Source organism: Callorhinus ursinus, unplaced genomic scaffold (assembly GCF_003265705.2).
Source record: "Callorhinus ursinus isolate GAN/ISIS: 27379988/994484 unplaced genomic scaffold, GSC_fseal_2.0 scaffold50, whole genome shotgun sequence".
Classification (NCBI taxonomy): Eukaryota; Metazoa; Chordata; class Mammalia; order Carnivora; family Otariidae; genus Callorhinus; species Callorhinus ursinus.
Window position 1 is genome coordinate 9,789,068 of NW_027397112.1, and position 22,155 is coordinate 9,811,222.

A 22,155-nucleotide genomic window follows, 5' to 3' on the forward strand; every position below is an offset into this window, starting at 1 on the left:
AAATAATACAATTTAAAAATGGGTGAAGGACCTGAAAAGACATTTTTCCAAAGAAGATATTCAAATAGCCAACAAGTCCATGAGAAAGTGGTTCATCCTCACTAATCATCAGGTAGATGCAAATCAAAACCACAATGAGGTATCACCTCACACCTGTTAGAATGGCTAGTATCAAAAAGACAAGAGATAACAAATACTGGCAAGGATGTGGGGAAAAGGGAACCCTTGTGCACTGTTGTGCACTGTTGGTGAAAGTGAAAATTGGTGCAGCCAATGTGAAGAGTACGAAGGTTCCTCAAAAAATTAAAATAGAACTACCATATGGTCCAGCAATTACACTTCTGTGTATATATCCAAAGTAAACAAAATCACTATCTTGAAGAGATATCTGCATCCCCACTCCATTGTAGCATAATTCACGATAGCAAAGACATGGAAACAACCTAAGCATCTATTCAGTGGATGAATGGATAAAGAAAATGTTGTGTATATATACAATGGAATATTATTCAGTTATAAAAAAGAAGAAAATCAACCATTTGCAATAATATGGATAGAACTTGGGGGCTAAGTGAAATAAATCAGACAGAGAAAGGCAAATACTGTATGATCTCCTTTATATGTTTAATCTAAAAGAACATAAACTCATGGAGTTTTTTCTCTTTTCTTGCTTCTGGGTAACTGTGTTATTTAAGAAAGTCTCCCTCAACGTAATGTTACAAAATATTCCAATTTTTCCTAATATTTTTATTTATTTATATTTCATATTTAGAGCTTCAATTCACATAGAAAGTATTTTTGTTTATTGTAAGGTAAGGTGATTTCTAATTTTTTTCTTTTAGACAGATAGCCAATACTATTTTAAAATCATTCTTTAATATATATCACGATAGCCATTATACTGGGATCTATTTTTTTAACGATTTTGTTGAGTCTACTTATTTATCTATTACTTGCCAAAGAAATTTTGTTTTGATTATAGTAATTTTATAGTAAGTGCTAATATATGGTAAGGCAAATCTCCATTCTAGTTTTCTTTTTTCATAATTTTCTTGGCTATAGTTGGGGATTTCTTCTTTCATTTGTTCTTTTTTTAAATTTAATTTTATTGAATTATGTTAGTCACCATACATCATTAGTTTTTGATGTAGTGATCCATGATTCATTGTTTTCGTATAACACCCAGTGTTCCAGGCAGTACATGCTCTCCTTAATACCCAACACTGGGCTAACCCATTCCTCCACCCGCCTCCCCTCTAAAACCCTCAATTTGTTTCTCAGAGTCCATAGTCTCTCATGGTTCATCTCTCCCTCCGATTTCCTCCCCTTCATTTTTCCCTTCCTTCTCCTAATGTCTTCCACGCTATTCCTTATGTTCCACAAATAAGTGAAACCATATGATAATTGACTTTCTCTGCTTGACTTATTTCACTTAGCATAATCTCCTCCAGTCCCATCCATGTTGATGTAAAAGTTGGGTATTCATCCTTTCTGTTGGCTGAGTAATATTCCATTGTATATATGGACCACATCTTCTTTATCCACTCATCTGTTGAAGGGCATCTTGTCTCTTTCCACAGTTTGGCTATTGTGGACATTGCTGCTATGAACATTGGAGTGCATATGGCTCTCCTTCTCACTACATCTGTGTCTTTGATGTAAATACCCAGTAGTGCAATTGCTGGGTCATAGGGTAGCTCTATTTTTAATTTTTTGAGGTACCTCCACAGTTTTCCAAAGTGGCTGTACCAACTTGCATTCCCACCAACAGTGTAAGAGGGTTCCCCTTTCTCCACAACTTCTCCAATATTTGTTGTTTCTTGCCTTGTCAATTTTTGCCATTCTAACTGGTGTAAGTTGGTATCTCAATGTGGCTTTGATTTGGATTTCCCTGATGGCTAATGATGATGAATCCCGATATGGACCTTCAACTCTATGGTCAAATAATCTTCGACAAAGCAGGAAAAAATATGCAATGGAAAAAAGACAGTCTCTTCAATAAATGGTGAGGGGAAAATTGGACAGCTATATACACAAGAATGAAACTCGACCATTCTTTAACATCATACACAAAGATAAACTCAAAATGGATGAAAGACCGCAATGTGAGACAGGAATCCATCAAAATCCTAGAGGAGAACATAGGCAGTAACCTCTTTGACATCGGCCACAGCAACTTCTTTCAAGATACAACTCCAAAGGCTAGTGAAACAAAAGCAAAAATGAACTTTTGGGACTTCATCAAGATAAAAAGCTTCTGCACAGCAAAGGAAACAGTCAACAAAACAAAGAGGCAACCCACAGAATGGGAGAAGATATTTGCAAATGACACTACAGAGAAAGGGCTGGTATCCAAGATCTATAAAGAGCTTCTCAAACTCAACACCCAAAAAACAAATAATCAAGTCAAAAAATGGGCAGAAGACATGAGCAGACACTTCTCCAAAGACATACAAATGGCTAACAGACTAATTTGTTCTTTTAAATCATTTATAAGCTCTTATAATAACACCCCACTGGGATACTGAACATTTTATATTAAATTAAATATTTTTATTAAATATTTCCGAGAGGAAAGTGTTAAAGCAGATGGTCTACAATCCATTAACTTCCTGTACTGAGGGGATGCCTTTGGAGGAAAAGAAAGAAGGCAAGTGACCCAGTTTAATATCCTTGTCAAATGGTCCTCCAGATAAACAGACTAATGATATTTGCTATGGGAAGAGACTTTATGTTTGAAATGCTCTTAACAGTATGTCTCCGGCTAAGAATCACCTACGGTAGATAGAATCCATGACTTATGAGGCATGGCTCACTGGAAATGTAACATAGGCTATACAACTCTCTGGAGATGTTTCATAATTTAAATGCTTCTATTGTGTAAGGTGACCCTGTGGTCTTCACACAGAGATTTCATCTATTCTGGGTCAGAATGGCATATCCAACATGGGAAGGAAGAAAACTGTGAAGCTGTCCTTGACATCTCAGACCTGTATTTGCCTTTTTGATTACTTTTATCCTTGACATTATTTAGGAAAGCTTGATACTTGATAAGATCTCTGATTCATGTGAGTCTGATTTAACATATCTGATCCCGTATGTTAGTTAATTTTTCAAGAACATTAATTTTTTATTTTATGTTCCATTTAAGATTTTATAGTTTTCTTCATATGAATCCTATTTCTTATAAAATTCATTCCTAGATATTTTATGGGTTTTGTTGATGTTATAAATCAGATGTTTTTCCTACATCTATTTCTACCTGGTTATTGCTAGCTTAGAGAAAGCAATTAAGTTTTACACATTTATCTTATGTTGAGCCACCTGAACCAAAATGGCTTATTGAAGACTCAATAGTTCCAATAGTTCTAATTTCCTTTAGTTTGTGTGCTTCTTGGGTTTCCTAGATACACAATCATGTCATCTGAAACTAAGGGTAATATTGTGCCTTTCCCAATATTATTTAATCTTACTTTCTCACTGAAGTAGCTAGAATTTTTAAAACAATGTTGTGTGGCAGTAACATTAGTAGGCATCTTTGCCTTGTTCCTCACTTTAGGGTTCCCCCGGATTTTGAACATTTATTATACCACTAACTAAATCTAGTGTTAGAAATTGTCATCTACAAGATAGAAAAAATTCCCTTTAGGGACTGACAATAGTATCTATTATCCATACCATCAACAGGTAGATTTTCTTTCAGCTGTGCAAGTTCTTTTTCAGTGAGCTTGATATCCATTTTTTCCAGAAGAGGTATCAGGTTTTTTATACCAACTCTTCCTCCTTAAGAAAGGCAGAAAAGGAACACGAGAGCAACTAAATGATCTAAAACATAAAAAATACATTCGTTCCTTTAAATGTTTTTAATGAGTATGTATAGCTATTTATAATAAAAGAGACAACAAAATATGATTTGTATCTTTGTATTTTATTGCCATTCCTGATAAGACTCTAATTTCCATTTGACTTTTCCAAGAGGACAGAGAAAGTCAGTAGGAACAATGGAAATGGAGTACATTTCCTTAAAACCTATACTGGTGACAAGTCTACATAGAAAGGGAGTTCTTAAGAAGGTTACCAGGCTTTGCAACCACTCTGGAAAGCAGTATGGAGATTCCTCAAACAGTTGAAAATAGAGCTACCATATGATCCAGCAATTGCACTACTGGGTATTTACCACAAAGATACAAATATAGGGATCTGAAGGGGTACGTGCACCCCAATGTTTATAGCAGCAATATCCACAATAGCCAAATTGTGGAAAGAGCCAAGATGTCCATTGACAGATGAATGGATAAAGAAGATGTGGTATATATATACAATGGAATATTATGCAGCCATCAAAAGGAATGAGATCTTGCCATTTGCAACGACGTGGATGGAACTGGAGGGTGTTATGCTGAGTGAAATAAGTCAATCAGAGAAAGACATGTATCATATGACCTCACTGATATGAGGAATTCTTAATCTCAGGAAACAAACTGAGGGTTGCTGCAGTGGTGGGGGGTGGGAGGGATGGGGTGGCTGGGTGATAGACATTGGGGAGGGTATGTGCTATGGTGAGCGCTGTGAATTGTACAAGACTGTTGAATCACAGACTTGTACCTTTGAAACAAATAATGCAATATATGTTAAGAAAAAAAAAAAGAAGAAGATAGCAGGAGGGGAAGAATGAAGGGGAGTAAATCCGAGCGGGAGACAAACCATGAGAGATCATGGACTCTGAAAAACAAACTGAGGGTTCTAGAGGGGAGGGGGGTGGGGGGATGGGTTAGCCTGGTGATGGGTATTAAAGAGGGCACGTTCTGCATGGAGCACTGGGTGTTATGCACAAACAATGAATCATGGAACACTACATCACAAACTAATGATGTAATGTATGGTGATTAACATAACAATAAAAAAATAAAAAAGAAAGAAGGTTACCAGGCTTAAAGGCAATTGGCATCTACTCATCTGTTACTTCTAATAGTCCTAACACACAGTAAGAAGTATTTATTTTGTTGCTCAGACTCTAAGATTGGCTGTGTCTGTTGCTGGACAACTTTCCTAATATGGTAAAATGAAGCTAATCCTCTACTTCAGTTTTGCTGCACATACTCAGATACCAGTTATTTATTTGGAAACAAAATCAGGAAAATTTCAAGTATGTTATTTCCTAATAAAGATAAAAGTACAGACACTATTTCTCTGTCAAGTGAAAATATATTGAAAGAAGCAAAAGTAAGGACTAAAAATATGAAGAGTGAGACTGGACTCAAAATCTTATTCAAAGCCTGAAGATTTCAGACAAAAACAATAATACATTAGAATTCTTACTCACTTTTTAAAGACTTCAGAGCCTCTAATATCCTATTTTGATACACCTTTCCATCATCTGTTTAAAAAAAAAGGCATTGGTTTACGAAACAGGGAAATTCATAAGGGAATTCATAAGAATAGAATTTATTTCTTATATTCAAAAAGAATAATTTGTCCTAGAATTTTGTTCTGTTTTACCTTTAAGTAGCACTAAAGTTAAGGAATGCTGAAATCTTTAAATGTACAAATGTACACTTTGTCTCACATGGCTATTTTTAGCAGAATTCCATCATGCTGAAATACACACGATCAGGTTGTTTCAAGTGTTTCAAGTATTTCACATCCATTTATATACACACGTTGATGTCCCTTGTCCAGTGTCCATTCTTACATTGGGTTGTCTTTTTACTTAACAAAGAGGTCTTTAAGAAGCTCATTATGTCTTTGTCATACCTGATGCAAATGCTTTTTCTAAACCGTGATTTGCTTTTTTTTTCCTCATGCAGTTTTAAATCTTGTGAATTTAATATTTCTGGGTGTTTGATGGTAAATATTTCTGCAATTGATTCAGAAAAAAAGTGTGCACACGTGTGTGTGTTGGGGAGAGAGAAAGAGAGGGTGTGAATAAATGATAAAACAAATGGGTAAACTGAACAAATTGGTTAATCTTGGTAAAGGGAGTTCTTTGTACTATTCTTAAGACTTTTCTAAGTTTGAAATTATGTCAAAATAAAAATAAAAAGTTAAAATAATAGGAAACAAAAAACCCAACCATCTAAAAATATTAAAATTCTTTTTAAGCAACATTTGGGTCATTGCTTATCTTATCATGGCAGGTTTTCACTGGAGAGTTCAGAGTCTCAAAACAAAATCTATATGACACTAACAGAGCTTTATAAGTTTTTAGTTTAAGCTTTTTATTTTAATATGGTTTGAGACTTACAGAAAGTGGCAAAAATAGTACAAAAAATTCTCATACTCTTCACCCAGATTTTTCAAGTGTTAACATTTTACCATATTTCTTTTATCATCCTTTCTGTATATGAATGTTATTTTTTTTTCTGAATGTTTGTAAGTTGCAGACACAATGCCTTTAACCCCTGAATACTTTAGTGTGTATTTTCTTTAAAAAAAAAGTATGCAACTGATGACTCACTAAATTCTACCTCTAAAATTAGTAAGATAGTATATGTTGATTAAATTGAATTTAAATAAAAAAATTAAAAAATATACACATACATATATATACACACATATATATACTTCTCTCACACAACCACAGTACAATTATCCAAATAAAAAGATTAAAATTGGTGCAGTACACTTAACTGATGTACAGAATTTACTCAAATTTCACCAATTTCTCCATTGATGTCATCTATAGCAAGCATTAAGTTGTCATGGCTCTTTATTCTTTTTTTTTTTTAAGACTTTATTTATTTATTTATTTGAGAGAACGAGAGAGAACACAAGCAGGGGTGGGGGAGTGAGAGAGGGAGAGGGAGAAGCAGGCTCCCCACTGAGCAGGGAGCCAAACTCGAACGCGGGGCTCAATCCCAGGACCCAGGGATCATGACCTGAGGCAAAGGCAGATGCTTAACTGACTGAGCCACCCGGGGGCCCCTTTTCATCCTTTAATGTGGGACAATTCTTCAGTCTTTGTATTTTGTGATTTTCACATTTTTGGAGAGTACAAAACATCACTTTGTAAAACATCCTCCAATCTGGGTGACAGGTTTTTAAAATAACCCAAAGTTTCTACTTCCCAGTAGTCTTTAGGCCTTCCCTCTCAGGCTTGAACAAAGTCTAGTTGCTAAAAAGGGTCCAGCTGCATTTTTTAGGCTTACCCCTAATGGGCAGTGCTTTCACCAGCTTTGTATATTCCGGATCAGCGAGTTCAATCCCCATATTTTTCAGTACATTTTCCAAGTTATCGATATCAACCTTTTCACCTTCAAAAAGTTAGAAATAGGTGTACATATTATTGATGATCCCAAATTTTAAGTTGAATAGCAAAAGTACAATGCAGTCCTCATTCATTACATAGTCTTGAAACCTTAGTTGATCTTTCAATACTAATAGGTAAGGGATTTTTTTTTTAATTTTGGGAAAAAATAAATTCATTTCTATTACTGTTCAAATTAATCCACATAGGTGGGTAATGTAAGAAAGTGTTACATGATTTTATTAATAATGTAATTGTTGACAATGTTAACTCAATCCTTCAAAAATCTACAGTGTCATTTATTGTGCCTGACTAGAGTTTCATGCAGGGAATCATTTTATTAGGTAGTAAAGCTCTACAGAATGCAGGATCTTACTAAGATTTAGTCCTGTAGGTATTTTTTGTATTTTTTTTAAATTTTTACTTCCTTTTGCCAAACTTAAATTTATATAATCTAAGACAAAACTTTCTATTGGATCTAGTGGCAGGATATTGGGAAAACACCACAGAAAAACAGAAATTATTGTAAAGCCTTGGGGGCCGCCAGGATATTACTAAAGTATCACTAACCTGTGAAAGATTTCACTGCATCCATTACCTGTTTTATATCAACTTTTCCATCAACTGAAAGACAACATACAAATTACACTCATATGTAACATTAGAGAAGAGAAAATGAGCCAAAAGAATTTAGTAATTATCACCTGCTCTAGAATCTTATTCTATTTTCCCCCTTCATTAGTGTGAAGAAGAAAAAGGTTTTATACCTCACAAACACAGTTAATGTGACATTAACTTTTTTGCTTTAAGATATTAAAAATTTTAGTCATAAAAGAATGATATATAAAGGAAATTCCTTCTATCCTAGCTGCTTTTTAGCATTTAGATCTTAGAAAATTATTTACCTAGGCTATTGGGAAAAAAATCAAAAATTAATATCTACAATATTTCAGTGTTTTAAGTTTTGAAAATTTCCATTCATGTAAAGTCAGCCCACACTCATTACTTATTCATTGTTACTATTAAACTGAAAAGACTTCATCAACCCTTTAAATTATATGTGCAAGTTGGTAATTATTTAAGACATACTAGAGGTTAACTGTAGCCTTCAGATATATAATAGATATTCAATGGTTTGTTGTATCAGTTTTAATTTTTTTAAAGATTTATTTAATTTGAGAAAAAGAGTGAGTGAGCATATGGGTAGGGAGGGGCAAAGGGAGAGGGAGGGAGAGAGAGAGAATCTCAAGCAGACTCCCCACTGAGTGCAGAGCCTGATGTGGGGCTCTATCTCATGACCCTGAGATCACGACCTGAGCCGAAACCAAGAGTCGGATGCCTAACCAACTGAGCCACCCAGATGCCCCTGTATCAGTTTTTAAAGGGACAATAAAATAGAAATATTACATAGAATTAGCTCACTAAATCAGAATCTCAATTGTACTATGTTTCTAGAAGAGAAAAGCAGCAAAAACATTTTTGCACTTTTATTTTCTGAATATTTACCTATTGTTTGACTAACAGCAGAAGACAAATTTGAAATGTAAACTACATTATTGAGAAAATATAACTAATAAGGGCAATACAAAAATCCATTATGATCTCTGATGGGCATGTTGAGCTAAAAGAAGGTCTTCAAGGCAAAAGTTGACTGGCTCACGTCTAGAATCATGTTTTTCTATATGTTATTGTAAATTCAAGCAACAGACAAAATAAGGAAACAAAACACACATGTTGCACTAGTGGATCAAAAATAATGGAAAATAAAAGAGTAATTTAACAAAAGGTCTTCTAGAAGGAGCTTATCTCTGACAGATGGAAAGTAAGAAATGACAAAGATGCCACTGAACAGCATCAGAATAAGGTGAGAAAAAACTGATTTGCCCAATGGGAGTAGCTAGGTAGGAAATGTTCCAGGTGAGATATTTCTTGGCCTTATTGGAATCTTCTAAGGTTAATATATTCCAGTTCTTGTTCTTCCAGAAGGGAACTGCTTTAACAGTCACACTTCAACTTTACTTAACATTTCTTAAAAACCAGAGCTTGTTTCTAGCTTATTAAAAGGGAACTGAAGCCTAGTATCAGCTCTTGGATGGTGGAGTCTGGCTACCTCATATGGGAATCCCTAAAGCCTTCTAAGGAGGGAGAACATGCCAAACATGCTGGCCCAAATTGTGGATAACTTTACTTTGTGAAAGGGTCTATGAGGCGACAGAAAAGGGGACATACTATTTCTTTCTCTGTATTGTAAATAGCTGAGGGAACATGGTCTCTGCAAATATGAAGCAATTTGGGGTGAAATTTTAATCATTATTATACCCATTAGGGCTTTCTCCCTTATCTATTTCCATTTGACCCTTAAATTCTCTTACATTCCACAGTCATAGGTCCTGCCCTCTGTACCCGCTTTCCACATTTTTTCTTCTTCCTTGCCTCCCTCTTGGCCCTTCACCAATCCTGGTGACATTCTCAGCAATGTGGAGACTTCACAGTACAAGAAACCACTAACATAGATTGATAGAAATGTCAAGAGAAAAGGTTTGTTCTTACTTTAGTATTGGGTCCTTCTTAAAGTTTTCCTAAATGACAGATGTCAAGTAAACATTTTGAAAAGGTTTGCGAATATAATATCATAAGCCTTTAGAGGGACTTAATAATAACAGTAATGATTATAATAATAACAAAATGATGATAATAATAAGCAACTTCATTGAACACTATTATGTGCAAGGCACTGGTCTGATTTAACCCTTATAAAAAACTCTTATTAAGTAGGTGCTATTAATGTACCCCTTTCACAGATGAAGAAACTAAGGCATAGAAACATTAAGGTGACACAAATTTTAAGCAGAAGGATTAGAATTCAAACCTAGTCAGTCTGGCTCCAGAGTCTGTGTTTTTAACCACTGCACTGGTCTGACTCTGAATGATCATTCACCATCTGAGGCTCACCATCAACATCAAAGGAGCGGCCTCACCTAAGATATGTCCCTTCTCAGAGAACAGCCTATATCCAATGACTGGTTGGTGTGAGCACAAGGCCCAACCCCTGTGGGATCAGCAGAGGCTTCTGTAGCAACTGTACTGCCGTTGAACTTCCTCTACCCAATCCTGCTTCCCTCATTCCTTTATAGGTATTGTTCTGAGAGTATTCCCCAAGAAACCTCGTGCATATAAACCTCTGCTATAGGTCTGTTTCCTGGGATCAAACAAATAGCAAGTTATGAAGAAAATACGCCAACAAGAATTACATACCCCTTGTTCATCAATTCTGAAACACGAATAGGGGGGTTAAGAAAAGTCACAGTTTCCATTGTTCAACTGGGATTTAAAGTTCCTGAACATTAGCATGGACTCATGGAGACTTGCCCAGAAATGTGGGAATCCATAGTGTTAAGAGTAGGAGAAACATGACATACTTCCTAGAATCACCACAATGGTCTTCCTCTGCAGCAGCTGCCATCTACAGTGGAGAGACATTACTCCTTACTCCTCTTAACTTTCTATTTTGAATAGCTATGGAAAATATGACCATCACTATTTACTTAAGCAAATTCCTGGTGGCACTTTAATAATTTTCAACTATTATAATTTCTTCCTTCTATTCCTCATCATATTCTACTTCCACCCCCCCACCTTCCTCTTACTTTATTTCTTTTACTGTTTCCTCTTTTCTGATTTATTCTTTTTCTCTGCCCTGCCAGTAGTCCTGAGAATTTCCCTGAGCCTAGCACCACAGTGCAGAAAGCTGTCATGAAGTTGATGAGACTGACAGGAGAAAGGATTCTTACTTTAAGCCTATTTTTTCTCTCTAAGTTTTTCTAAAGTGCTTTTTGATTCCAAATAATCATACTCAGGGTTTTTGTAAAAAAAAAATGCATATTTTCCTGTGCTCTTGTGGAGGACAGTGATGTTTACATGGTTACCATTTTCTGGAAGATTCTGTGTCAGATCTTTAAGTTCCTCTTCTGTGAGGCTCATGCCCATATTTCCCAGAACTATGTCCAGCTTGTTGACATCAACCATTCCTCCTTGGGAAAGAGATGTGTATATAGACAAAATTTAAGGAATCCAAAAAGTGACAAAACCACTAATTCTTATGTATTACGATTAACCCTTTAGCATACAGGAGTAAGACTCAAGGCTCAGTAAATCTGATAAAAATGATAACAAAAATCAATAACAGGCATAATAATTAAAACCTCTTCAAATAAGTCTGGTTCCAAGGACTAAGCTACATGGCATAAAGTTTTAAAGGGGAAAATTAATTAATTTGAAGGTTACAGTAGTCCCCCCTTATTTGCGGATTAGCTTTCTACAGTGTCAGTTACCCACTGTCAAACATGGTCCGGAAGCAGATATCTTCCTGACCTATCATCAGAAGGTCCAGAGTAGTCTAACGCTACATCACGATGCCTATGTCATTCACATCCCCTCATCTCATCATTGTAGGCATTTTACCACCTCATATCATCACAAGAAGAGTGAGTACAGTACTACAAGATATTTTGAGAGAGAGAGAGAGAGAGACCACATTCATATAACTTTTATTATAGTATATTGTTATAACTGCTCTATTTTATTATTGTTGTTAATCTCTTACTGTGCCTAATTTATAAATGAAACTTTATCATAGGAATGTTTGTATAGGAAAAAAACATAGTATATATTGGGTTCAGTACTATCCAATAAGGGGAAACTACTGTTTAGTCAATTCTGTATTAGAGTCATATGGAGATGACAACTTTTGTATTTTTTTGACCAATAAGTGAAGTTTATTTTTGTTAGCTGAAACTTCAGATTATTTCTACTAATGACCAAATTACCTGCATAGGCTTCATTCATTTTTTTTCTCTAAGTTCAAAAAAATTCCCTAGGAGTACGAGACTTCTTCCCAGCACACAAAAGTAAAAATATAATAGTGAGTTACAAACAGTCTTATGAAGGAGTATAAGATCAATATAGATGCCCAGTGATATTCAAAATTTAATGACTAGGGAAGAGTGGAAATAAAAAACTTGACAGATTGCAGATCTATCTGTACTTTCTCACAATTCTTACTCACCTTTAAGAGACTTAACAGAATCCATTAGCCTATTTTGATAGATCTTTCCATCTGCTGTAAGAAATTGCACAATTAGGGTCACAAATTATGTAGGAATTCACTAAGATAAAATATAAGAGTTATAATTTTAAAAAGATATATTTGATTACTTACACTAGAAATATCCAATTTACTCTAAACAATGAAATCAAGAAATAAAGAAGATTCACAATGCAGATATTCCACCTACTCATCAACAGTAGAGACAGCTATTCTTGACTAATGCCCATACTGAAACATATTCTTTTTCATTTCTCTCTTTGACTTGTCTTTCTTCACCTCTAGTGCATACTTTCTGTTTCTCATATTCACAGTTTAATTTTTTTCCCTCTCAGTGGACTTGAAAGTGAAAATATGAATTTTTCCCCCTAATGGCAGGACTCATGACTGCTGTATTTGTTATTCCTAAACTGAGATGGAATTTCTTCATTCTGAGGCAGAGCAAGGTCATACTGAATATTGCAAGATATGTATTCTTTCTTCCACGATCAAATAAAGACAATTTTTAAACTTTTCACAAATATGTAATAGTAAGTTCCCTTAAAGTCTATACTAGTATTTGAAATTCTTACCATTTATTGGTAGATTTTTCAGCAGTGTCAACCATTCCTTTTTTGTGAGCTCTAATCCCATGTTTCCTAGACTATTTCCCACAACACTGACATCAATCTCCCCTCCTTCAAAAACACAAGATAGAATCAGATAAGAACTTTAAGGATGACCTAATTTCAAAATGTGAAAAAAAATCATCTGAGCCTGTTCCACATGAACTTTACTGCTTGATGAAGGCAGAGTGTAACATATCTAATTATATAACCAGTAGCATTCATCTAAATAAATCCCTTCCCTTAACACTATTAAAATGACCCATGTCATATTAATGGAGATAAAATTACACAATTACAAAAAGTGTGGACTATCAAAACAAGAAAAGAAGGAGTACATATTTTTCTAGTGAATTAGGATTTTATTAGGATTGATCCAAATAATTCCATCATCAGATTAGACAGTGTTTCTGATCATCTTTAAATAATATAATCACCTATATATTTATTAGAGCTTTACTTTACTATTCATTGATTTGATCTAGAATATTTTCCCCCAACATAGGAAAGGTGATATATTAAGGTCAAATTCAAAAAACAAAGAATTTGCTGCCAGGACACAACACTGAAATTTTATTACTAAAGTGTAGACAATCAAAAGCCTAACTCTAAGAAATTAGATTTAAAAAATTCTATCAAATGAAAGATAAAAAGGTAGAATAAACAAGGAAATAAAAATATCTTTGAAATATAATTTTGAATAAACTTTATACTCTTAGGTTAATATTAACTTCTCACCTGTAAGAGTTTTTACTCCATCCATCAACTTATCAAAATCAACCTTCCCATTACCTATAAGAAAAGATAAAAATAATAATGAAGTGACCCTAACTTAGAGAAACAAAGTATGAAACCCTTATATTGTGAAAGTCCACTTTTTCTCATTGTGCCCTATGTCAATCTTCAACTTATAAATCCTGGTTTTCAGAAATTCTATAATAGACACATGCCTTATTCCCTATCAGAGGTTGGTAAACTATGGAACACTGGCCAAATCCAGCCCACCATCTTTTTTTTTTTTTTAAGGTGCATATATCTTTTTACTTTTTCACCAACTATTTTTATATGACCCATGAGCTAAGAATCATCTTTACATTTTTAAATGGCTGAAAAACCCAAAAGGATATTATTTGTGACACATAAAAACTATATAAATTTCAAATTTTCATGTCCATAAATAAAATTTTATGGGAACACAGATGCACTCATTTGTTTACACATTGTTTATGGCTCCTTTTGCACTACAACAGCAGAACTGAGTAGTATGACAGAGATCACGTTGTCCACAAAGCCTAAAATATTATCTGGCCTTCACAGAAACACTGCCAACTCTGCCCTAGATGATGGAGTCTACAGAGTGACAATATATACTTCTGAGTTGTTTAGCTTCACCTTACTGTATAAACATGGGAGAAACCATTACTGATGTTGGCCATATTCTATGATCCTGCTCAATTATAATATAGCCATAAAGCCTACCTATCATTGTATAATAAATGGAAAAAAACAATAAAACTTTTATAATCTTTCATATATTCCCAATATAATTTTTAAAAATGTTTTATTTATTTATTTATGAGAGACAGAGAGACAGAGGCAGAGGGAGAAGCAGGTTCCCCGCTGAAGAGGGAGCCCAACATGGGACTTGATCCCAGGACCCCAGGATCATGACCTGAGCCGAAGGCAGACGCTTAACCATCTGAGCCCCCCCAGGAGCCCCCCAATATAATCTTTTAAACAAGTCTTCAATTACTATGATAATCGTGGAATGGCTAGTGACACATGACTGGTGTATCTTTGAAGTAACCGTTAAAGACTTTATTCATCTCGTCATAGGTCAATTTCCCTTCCTTTCTTATTTTCCACTACTTTTACTTATTTAGTCATTATATATTAGTTACTGACAAGTGGCCAAGTAGTCCCTAAGTGGAAGTGTGGTATTTAACAGGGTCACAAAGGTCACCACTGAAGCTGCTAGCTTGGCTTGCCACATTTCCGTAGATTTTGATGGTAATGGGACAATAAGCCCAAATGAATTAAGACAGTTACTTATAAACTAGAAGCAAGATCAGCACAGTGTTGATTCCTGCCTCTTTAGTCCCAGAGTACACTGAACAAGCTGGGCCAGATGACTGGTGGCATATACAATGAGTCGTTCTGCTGCTGAGGTACTCACTCAAAACTGTAAACGACCAGTTTTACAGACGTACACAGAACCCTGCAGCTGTACCCTAAGGGAGAGAGGTGGAAAGTCTGTGTTCAACAGAAACTAGGGAGATGAACGAGCAATGACCTTGTAACAGTCTCCTGCAGATAGGGAAGCAGATAGAGAAACTGTTTGGTGGCAGCTCCTCACAAGGCTGCTTACCTCCCCTTGTTCCAGGAGGAAACATGAAGCTTTCAACAAAGACTTACGTTAGATTTGCGTCAAGATGTGTTTACGTGGTCTACGTGGAGATGTCCATAGTTGTCAGAGAAGAGCCATTCCCCTCAAATTACATACTTAATAGTTGAAATATGCTAGGTCACAAGGGTACAAAGATAATTAAAGTGTACTTTCTACCATTACTTCAGAGTTTAGAAAAACTGGTATTCTGAGTAAATAAAATTCAGAGATAGTGTACAGATATGGAAGACTCATGATCCAATTGCCTGAAGTTTTCCCATACACACCACATAGTAATTTTCCTTTTCCATATATAACAAATTAAATTAGGGGATTATTATCTATTATTCTTAAGCAAAGTATTTTAAATATACATGTGTCCTACTTCAAAAGATAGATGACAAACTGCAATAAGAATATGAAAATCATCTAGGCCTAGAAATTTACTCACTTTTTCTTATCATTTAGAATGTTTATTTTATATTTATTGAATGATGTTTAGAATTAAACAGATTTTTAAAATACTCTTATGCAAACACAAAAATATGTGAAACAAACTTGCAATTACTATAATTTCATTTTTAGAGTCTAATTCTTTTGCATTGCTGTTCAATATTTCAACTCAGAATCTCTGGTGTCTATATCTTTTTGAATTAGCATTTTCGTTTTCTTTGGGTAAATACCCAGTAGTAGAATTATTGGATCATATGGTATTTCTATTTCTAATTTCTTGAGGAACTTCCATATTGTTTTTCACAGTAGCTGTGTCAATTTACATTCCCACCAAAAGTGCATGAGAGTTCCTTTTCTTTTACATCCTCATCAACACTTGTTATTTATGTTTTTGATTTTAGCCATTCTGACAAGTGTGAGATGATATTAGATTGTGGTTTTGATTTGCATTTCCCTGATGATGAGTGATATTGAGCATCTTTTCATCTGTCTATTGGCCATCTGTATGTCTTCTTTGGAAAAATGTCTATTCAGGTCCTCTGCCCATTTTTAAATCAGATTGTTTGGTTTTTTTGGTGTTGAGTTGTAAAACTACTTTATATACTTTGGATATTAACCCCTTATTGGATATATCATTTGCAAATATCTTCTCTTATTCGGTAGGCTGCCTCTTTGTTTCATTGATGGTTTCCTTCACTGTGCAAAAGCTTTTTATTTTGATGTAGTCCCAATAGTTTATTTTTGCTTTTATTTTCTTTGCCTTAGAAGACATATCTAGAAAAATATTGCTATGGCTGATTACAAAGAAGGTACAGAAAAGTAGAAGAGGGGAAGACTAGAGAGGGAGAAAGAAACCCCAATCGTTATGGTCAGATTTACATTGAATGGATCATTCTGTCTATTATGTGAAGAGTGGATATGAAATAACAAAATTGTAGGCAGAGAGAGAGAGTTATCTAGCAGTCTAAGCAGAGATAAAAAGAAATAGAAATAAGGGCAGTGATACAGAGCTAAGGAGTAGGAATGGATTTAAGAAATATTTAGTGGTTCAATGAATCACAGAGGGAGGAGCAAGATGGTAGAGGAGTAGGAGACCTAAATTTCGTCTGGTCCCTGGAATTCAGCTAGATACACATCAAACCATTCTGAACACCTACAAACTCAACAGGAGATCGAAGAAAAGAATAGCAGCAACTCTCTGAACAGAAAAGTGACCACTTTCTGGAAGGTAGGACGTGCGGAGAAGTGAATCTGAGGCGATATTCGGGAAGACAGATGGCGGGGGAGGGGGCCTCTGTCAGCCGCTACTGGCAAGTGATAGAGCCGCAGAGCACAAAATCAGAACTTTTAGAAGTCGGCTCCACTGAGGGATGTAACTCCAGTGGCTAAGCGGGGGGTGGAACCCTCGCGGGACAGTGTGGTCTCAGGACCCTCGGGGTCACAGAAAGACTGGGGGTGCCTGAGAGCGGCAGAGCTCCCAGGTATTGGAGCAGGGAAGCTGGCTGCAGAGACGGAGCTGAGGTGCGGGCTCTCAGCTTGGGGTTGCCATAAACTGTGATCCACGGCACAGTCAGGCCCCTACTCCTCCAGCAGGGACCCAACAAGCGGCAGAGCCGGGGAGACTCCCCTTCCTCTCCCGGGAGAAGCGGCGCGGGAGCGCACCGCAGGGATCTGCTGGGTTTGGAGACTCCACACCGAGTCGGGTGCCAGAGATAGAAACGCTCAGTCACAGGCCGGGTGAGCACGGAGTGCAGCCAGAGACTGGGGAGACGGGAGTGACTGACTTCTTTTCTCTGGGGGCTCACTGAAGAGAGTGCCCCAAGTTCTTGGCTCCTGGCGGGGGGAGATTGGGAGGCTGCCATTTTCACTCTCATCCTCCAAAGCTGTACAGATAGCTTGCAGGGAACAAAAGCTATGGAGAACAAACCCCAGCAGATTACTGAGCCCGAACAGGCAAGGGCAGGGCAATTCTGCCCCGGCAAAGACATTTGGGAACCACAGCAACAGGCCCCTCCCCCAGAAGATCAGGAATAACAGCCAGCCAAGACCAAGTTTACCGATCAATGAGAACAGCAGAACGCCAGCACTAGGGGAATACTGCACGTAGAATTCATGGCTTTTTCCCCATGATTCTTTAGTCTTTCAAAGTTAATTTTTTTTAACTTTCTTTTTCTTTTTTGAATTTTTCTTTTCCCCTTTTTCAAAGAACATCTTATCAAACACTTTTTAAAAAAATTTTTTTTATTTTTCATTTTTAGGGTCATATTCTATCCCTTCATAGTAGTTAACCTTATTTTTGGTATATATATATAAATTGTTCTCTCTTAAAAATTTTGGGATACAGTTTCTTCTAACAGACCAAGATATACCCTAAATCTCTAGTGTATGGCTTTGTTCTAGTCTCCTGCCTGATCACATTCTCTCCCTTTTTTTTTAAATCCTCTTCTTTCTTTTTTCAACCAACTTCTTATCTTATCAATTCCTTTCATAAAATCTTTGATAATTTTCATCTTTACAATCATATTCCATCCCTGCATCATATTTACCCTTATTTTTGTACATATATAAGTTTTCCTTCTTTAAAATTTTGGGAGGCAGTTTCTTCTAACTGACCAAAATATGCCCAAAATCTAGTGTGTGGCACTGATCTATGCACCAGCCTGATCATATTTGATCATATTCTGATTTTTGTTTGTTTGTTTATAACTTTTTCTTTTTTTTTTCTTCTTTTCTTTCTTTCCCTTTCTTTTCCCCCAGTTTCAGGTCTCTTCTGATTGTTTAGTGTATATTTTTCTGAGGTCGTTGTTACCCTATTAGTATTTTGTTCTCTCACTCATCTATTCTCCTCTGGACAAAATGACAAGACAGAAAAAAAAAAAAGACCTCAAAAACAAAACAAAACAAAACAAAACACCAAGAGGCAGTACTGACTGCCAGGGACCTAATCAATACAGACATTAGTAAGATGTCAGAACTAGATTTCAGAATGACGATTTTAAATATACTAGCTGGGCTTGAGAAAAGCATGGAAGATATTAGAGAAACACTTTCTGGAGAAATAAAAGAACTAAAATCTAACCAAGTCAAAATCAAAAAGGCTATTAATGGAGGGCGGAGCAAGATGGCGGAGGAGTAGGAGACCTAGATTTCCTCTGGTCTCAGGAATTCAGCTGAATAGGGATCAAACCATTCTGAACACCTACGAACTCAACAGGAGATCAAAGAGGAGAGTAGCAACAACTCTCTGAACAGAGAAGCGACCACTTACTGGAAGGTAGGACGTGCGGAGAAGTGAATCCGAGGCGATATTCGGGAGGATAGACGGCGGGGGAGGGGCCTCCGCCGGCCGCTTCTGGCAAGTGATAGAGCCGCGGAGCACAAAATCGGGACTGTTAGAAGTCGGCTCCGCGGAGGGACGTCGCTCCAGTGGCTAAGCGGGGGTGGAACCCTCGCGGGACAGTGGGGTCTCAGGACCCTTGGGGTCACAGAAAGACCGGGGGAGCCTGATTGCGCCAGAGCTCCCAGGTATCGGAGCGGGGAAGCCAGCTGCAGAGACGGAGCTGAGGCGTGGGCTCTCAGCTCGGGGTTGCCATAAACTGTGATCCGCGGCCCAGTCGGGCCACTGCTCCTCCAGCAGGGACCCAACAGGCGGCAGATCTGGGGAGACTCCCCTTCCTTCCCGGGGAGGAGTGGCGCGGGAACGCACCGCAGGGATCTGCTGGGTTTGGAGACTCCACACGGGGTCGGGTGCCAGAGATACAAACGCTCGGTCACAGGCCGGGTGAGCACGGAGTGCGGCCGGAGACCAGGGACAAGGGAGTGACTGCTTTTCTCTGGGGGCGCACTGAGGAGCGGGGCCCCGAGTTCTCAGCTCCTCTGGGTGGAGATTGGGAGGCCACCATTTTTGCCCTGGTCCTCCAAGGCTGTACGGAGAGCTTGCAGGGAACAAAAGCTCCTGAGATCAAACCCGAGCAGCTTGCTTAGCCCGGACCGACAAGGGCGGGGCAATTCAGCCTCTGGCAAAGACATTTGGAAACCACAGCAACAGGCCCCTCCCCCAGAAGATCAGCACGAACAGCCAGCAAGCCAAGACCAAGTTTACAGATCAAGGAGAATGGGAGAACTCCAGCGCTAGGGGAATACTGCACATAGAATTCATGGCTTTTTTTTACCATGATTCATTAGTTCATCAAAGTTAATTTTTGTTAACTGTTTTTTTTTTCTTTTTCTTTTTCCCTTTTTCAACCAACATCTCATCAATCTCTTTTTTAAAAAAAAACAAAAAACATTTTTTATTTTTCATTTTTAGAGTCATATTTTATCCCTTCATAGTAGTTACCCTTATTTTTGGCATATATATATAAGTTGTTCTCTCTTTAAAATTTTGAGATACAGTTTCTTCTAACAGATAAAAATATACCCTAAATCACTAGTGTATGGTTCTGTTCTAGTCTCCTGCCTGATCACATTCTCTCCCTTTTTTCCTTTTTTTTTTTTTAAATCTTCTTTCTTTTTTCAAACAACTTCTTATCTTATCAAGTCCTTTTATAAAATCTTTTATAATTTTCATCTTTACAGTCATCTTCTATCCCTTCATTGTATCAACCCTTATTTTGTACATATATGTCTTTCTTCCTTTAAAATTTTAGGAGGCACTTTTTTCTAACAGACCAAAATACGCCCAAAATCTAGTGTGTGGCACTGATCTATGCACTAGCCTGATCATATTTGATCACATTCTGCTTTTTTTGTATTGTTCTGTTTTTGTTTTTATCTCTTTTTTCTTTTTTTCTCTTTCTTTTTTTTTTTCTCTTTCTTTTTTCTTTCTTTCCCTTTCTTTTCCCCTGGTTTCAGGTCTTTTCTGATTTGTATACAGTATATTTGCTGGGGACGTTGTAAACCTGTTAGCATTTTGTTCTCTCATTCATCTATTCTCCTCTGGACAAAATGACAAGACGAAAGAAATCACCTCAGCAAAAAGAACAAGAGGTAGTACCTTCAGCCAGGGACCTACTCAATACAGACATTAGTATGATGTCGGACCTAGAGTTCAGAATCATGACTTTAAAGATACTAGCTGGGCTTGAAAAAAGCGTGGAAGTTATTAGAGAAACCCTTTCTGGAGAAATAAAAGAACTAAAATCTAACCAAATCGAAATCAAAAAGGCTATTGATGAGGTGCAATCCAAAATGGGGGCACTAACTGCTAGGATAAATGAGGCAGAAGAGAGAATCAGCGATATAGAAGACCAAATGATGGAAAATAAAGAGGCTGAGAAAAAGAGAGAGAAACAACTACAGGATCACGAGGGCAGAATTCGAGAGATAAGTGATACGATAAGACGAAACAACATTAGAATAATTGGGATCCCAGAAGAAGAAGAAGAGAGAGAGAGGGGGGCAGAAGGTATATTGGAGCAAATTATAGCAGAAAACTTCCCTAATGTGAGGAAGGAAACAGGCATTAAAATCCAGGAGGCACAGAGAACCCCTCTCAAAATCAATAAAAATAGGTCAACACCCCGACATCTAATAGTAAAACTTACGAGTCTCAGAGACAAAGAGAAAATCCTGAAAGCAGCTCGGGAGAAGAGATATGTAACCTACAATGGTAGAAACATTAGATTGGCAACAGACCTATCCACAGAGACGTGGCAGGCCAGAAAGGACTGGCAAGATATCTTCAGAGCACTAAACGAGAAAAATATGCAGCCAAGAATACTATATCCAGCTAGGCTATCACTGAAAATAGAAGGAGAGATAAAAAGCTTCCAGAACAAACAAAAACTAAAGGAATTTGCAAACACGAAACCAGCCCTCCAAGAAATATTGAGAGGGGTCCTCTAAGCAAAGAGAGAACCTAAAAGCAGCAAAGAGCAGAAACGAACACAGACAACAGACAGTTAACAGTCACCTTACAGGTAATACAATGGCACTAAATTCATACCTTTCAATAGTTACCCTGAATGTAAATGGGCTCAATGCCCCAATCAAAAGACACAGGCTATCAGATTGGATTAAAAAACAAGACCCATCAATATGCTGTCTGCAAGAGACTCATTTTAGACGCAAAGACACCCCCAGATTGAAAGTGAGGGGGTGGAAAACCATTTACCATGCTAATGGACACCAAAAGAAAGCTGGGGTGGCAATCCTTATATCAGACAAACTAGATTTTAAAACAAAGACTGTAATAAGAGATGAGGAAGGACACTATATCCTACTTAAAGGGTCTATCCAACAAGAAGATCTAACAATTGTAAATATCTATGCCCCGAACATGGGAGCAGCCAATTATATAAGGCAATTAATACCAAAAGCAAAGAAACACATTGACAACAATACAATAATAGTGGGGGAC

At 36.9% G+C, this 22,155-nt stretch overlaps 1 protein-coding gene across 5 annotated transcripts in view; it reads right to left on the bottom strand.

Moving 5' to 3' along the window:
* Positions 1 to 22,155, bottom strand: part of EFCAB3 (EF-hand calcium binding domain 3) — a 306,183-nt gene that overhangs the window by 208,344 nt on the left and 75,684 nt on the right. For 2 of the 5 annotated variants that reach the window (XM_073883094.1, XM_073883092.1), the window contains 4 exons: positions 7,817 to 7,870; positions 7,149 to 7,253; positions 5,324 to 5,377; positions 3,679 to 3,783 (listed from right to left, as the gene is read on the bottom strand). In XM_073883094.1, the coding sequence (XP_073739195.1) occupies positions 3,679 to 3,783; positions 5,324 to 5,377; positions 7,149 to 7,253; positions 7,817 to 7,870 (318 nt within the window). Of the gene's footprint in view, positions 1 to 3,678; positions 3,784 to 5,323; positions 5,378 to 7,148; positions 7,254 to 7,816; positions 7,871 to 11,172; positions 11,278 to 12,311; positions 12,366 to 12,922; positions 13,028 to 13,693; positions 13,748 to 22,155 lie in introns of all 5 variants that reach the window. The other 3 variants (XM_073883091.1, XM_073883095.1, XM_073883093.1) reach the window with 3 other exon arrangements.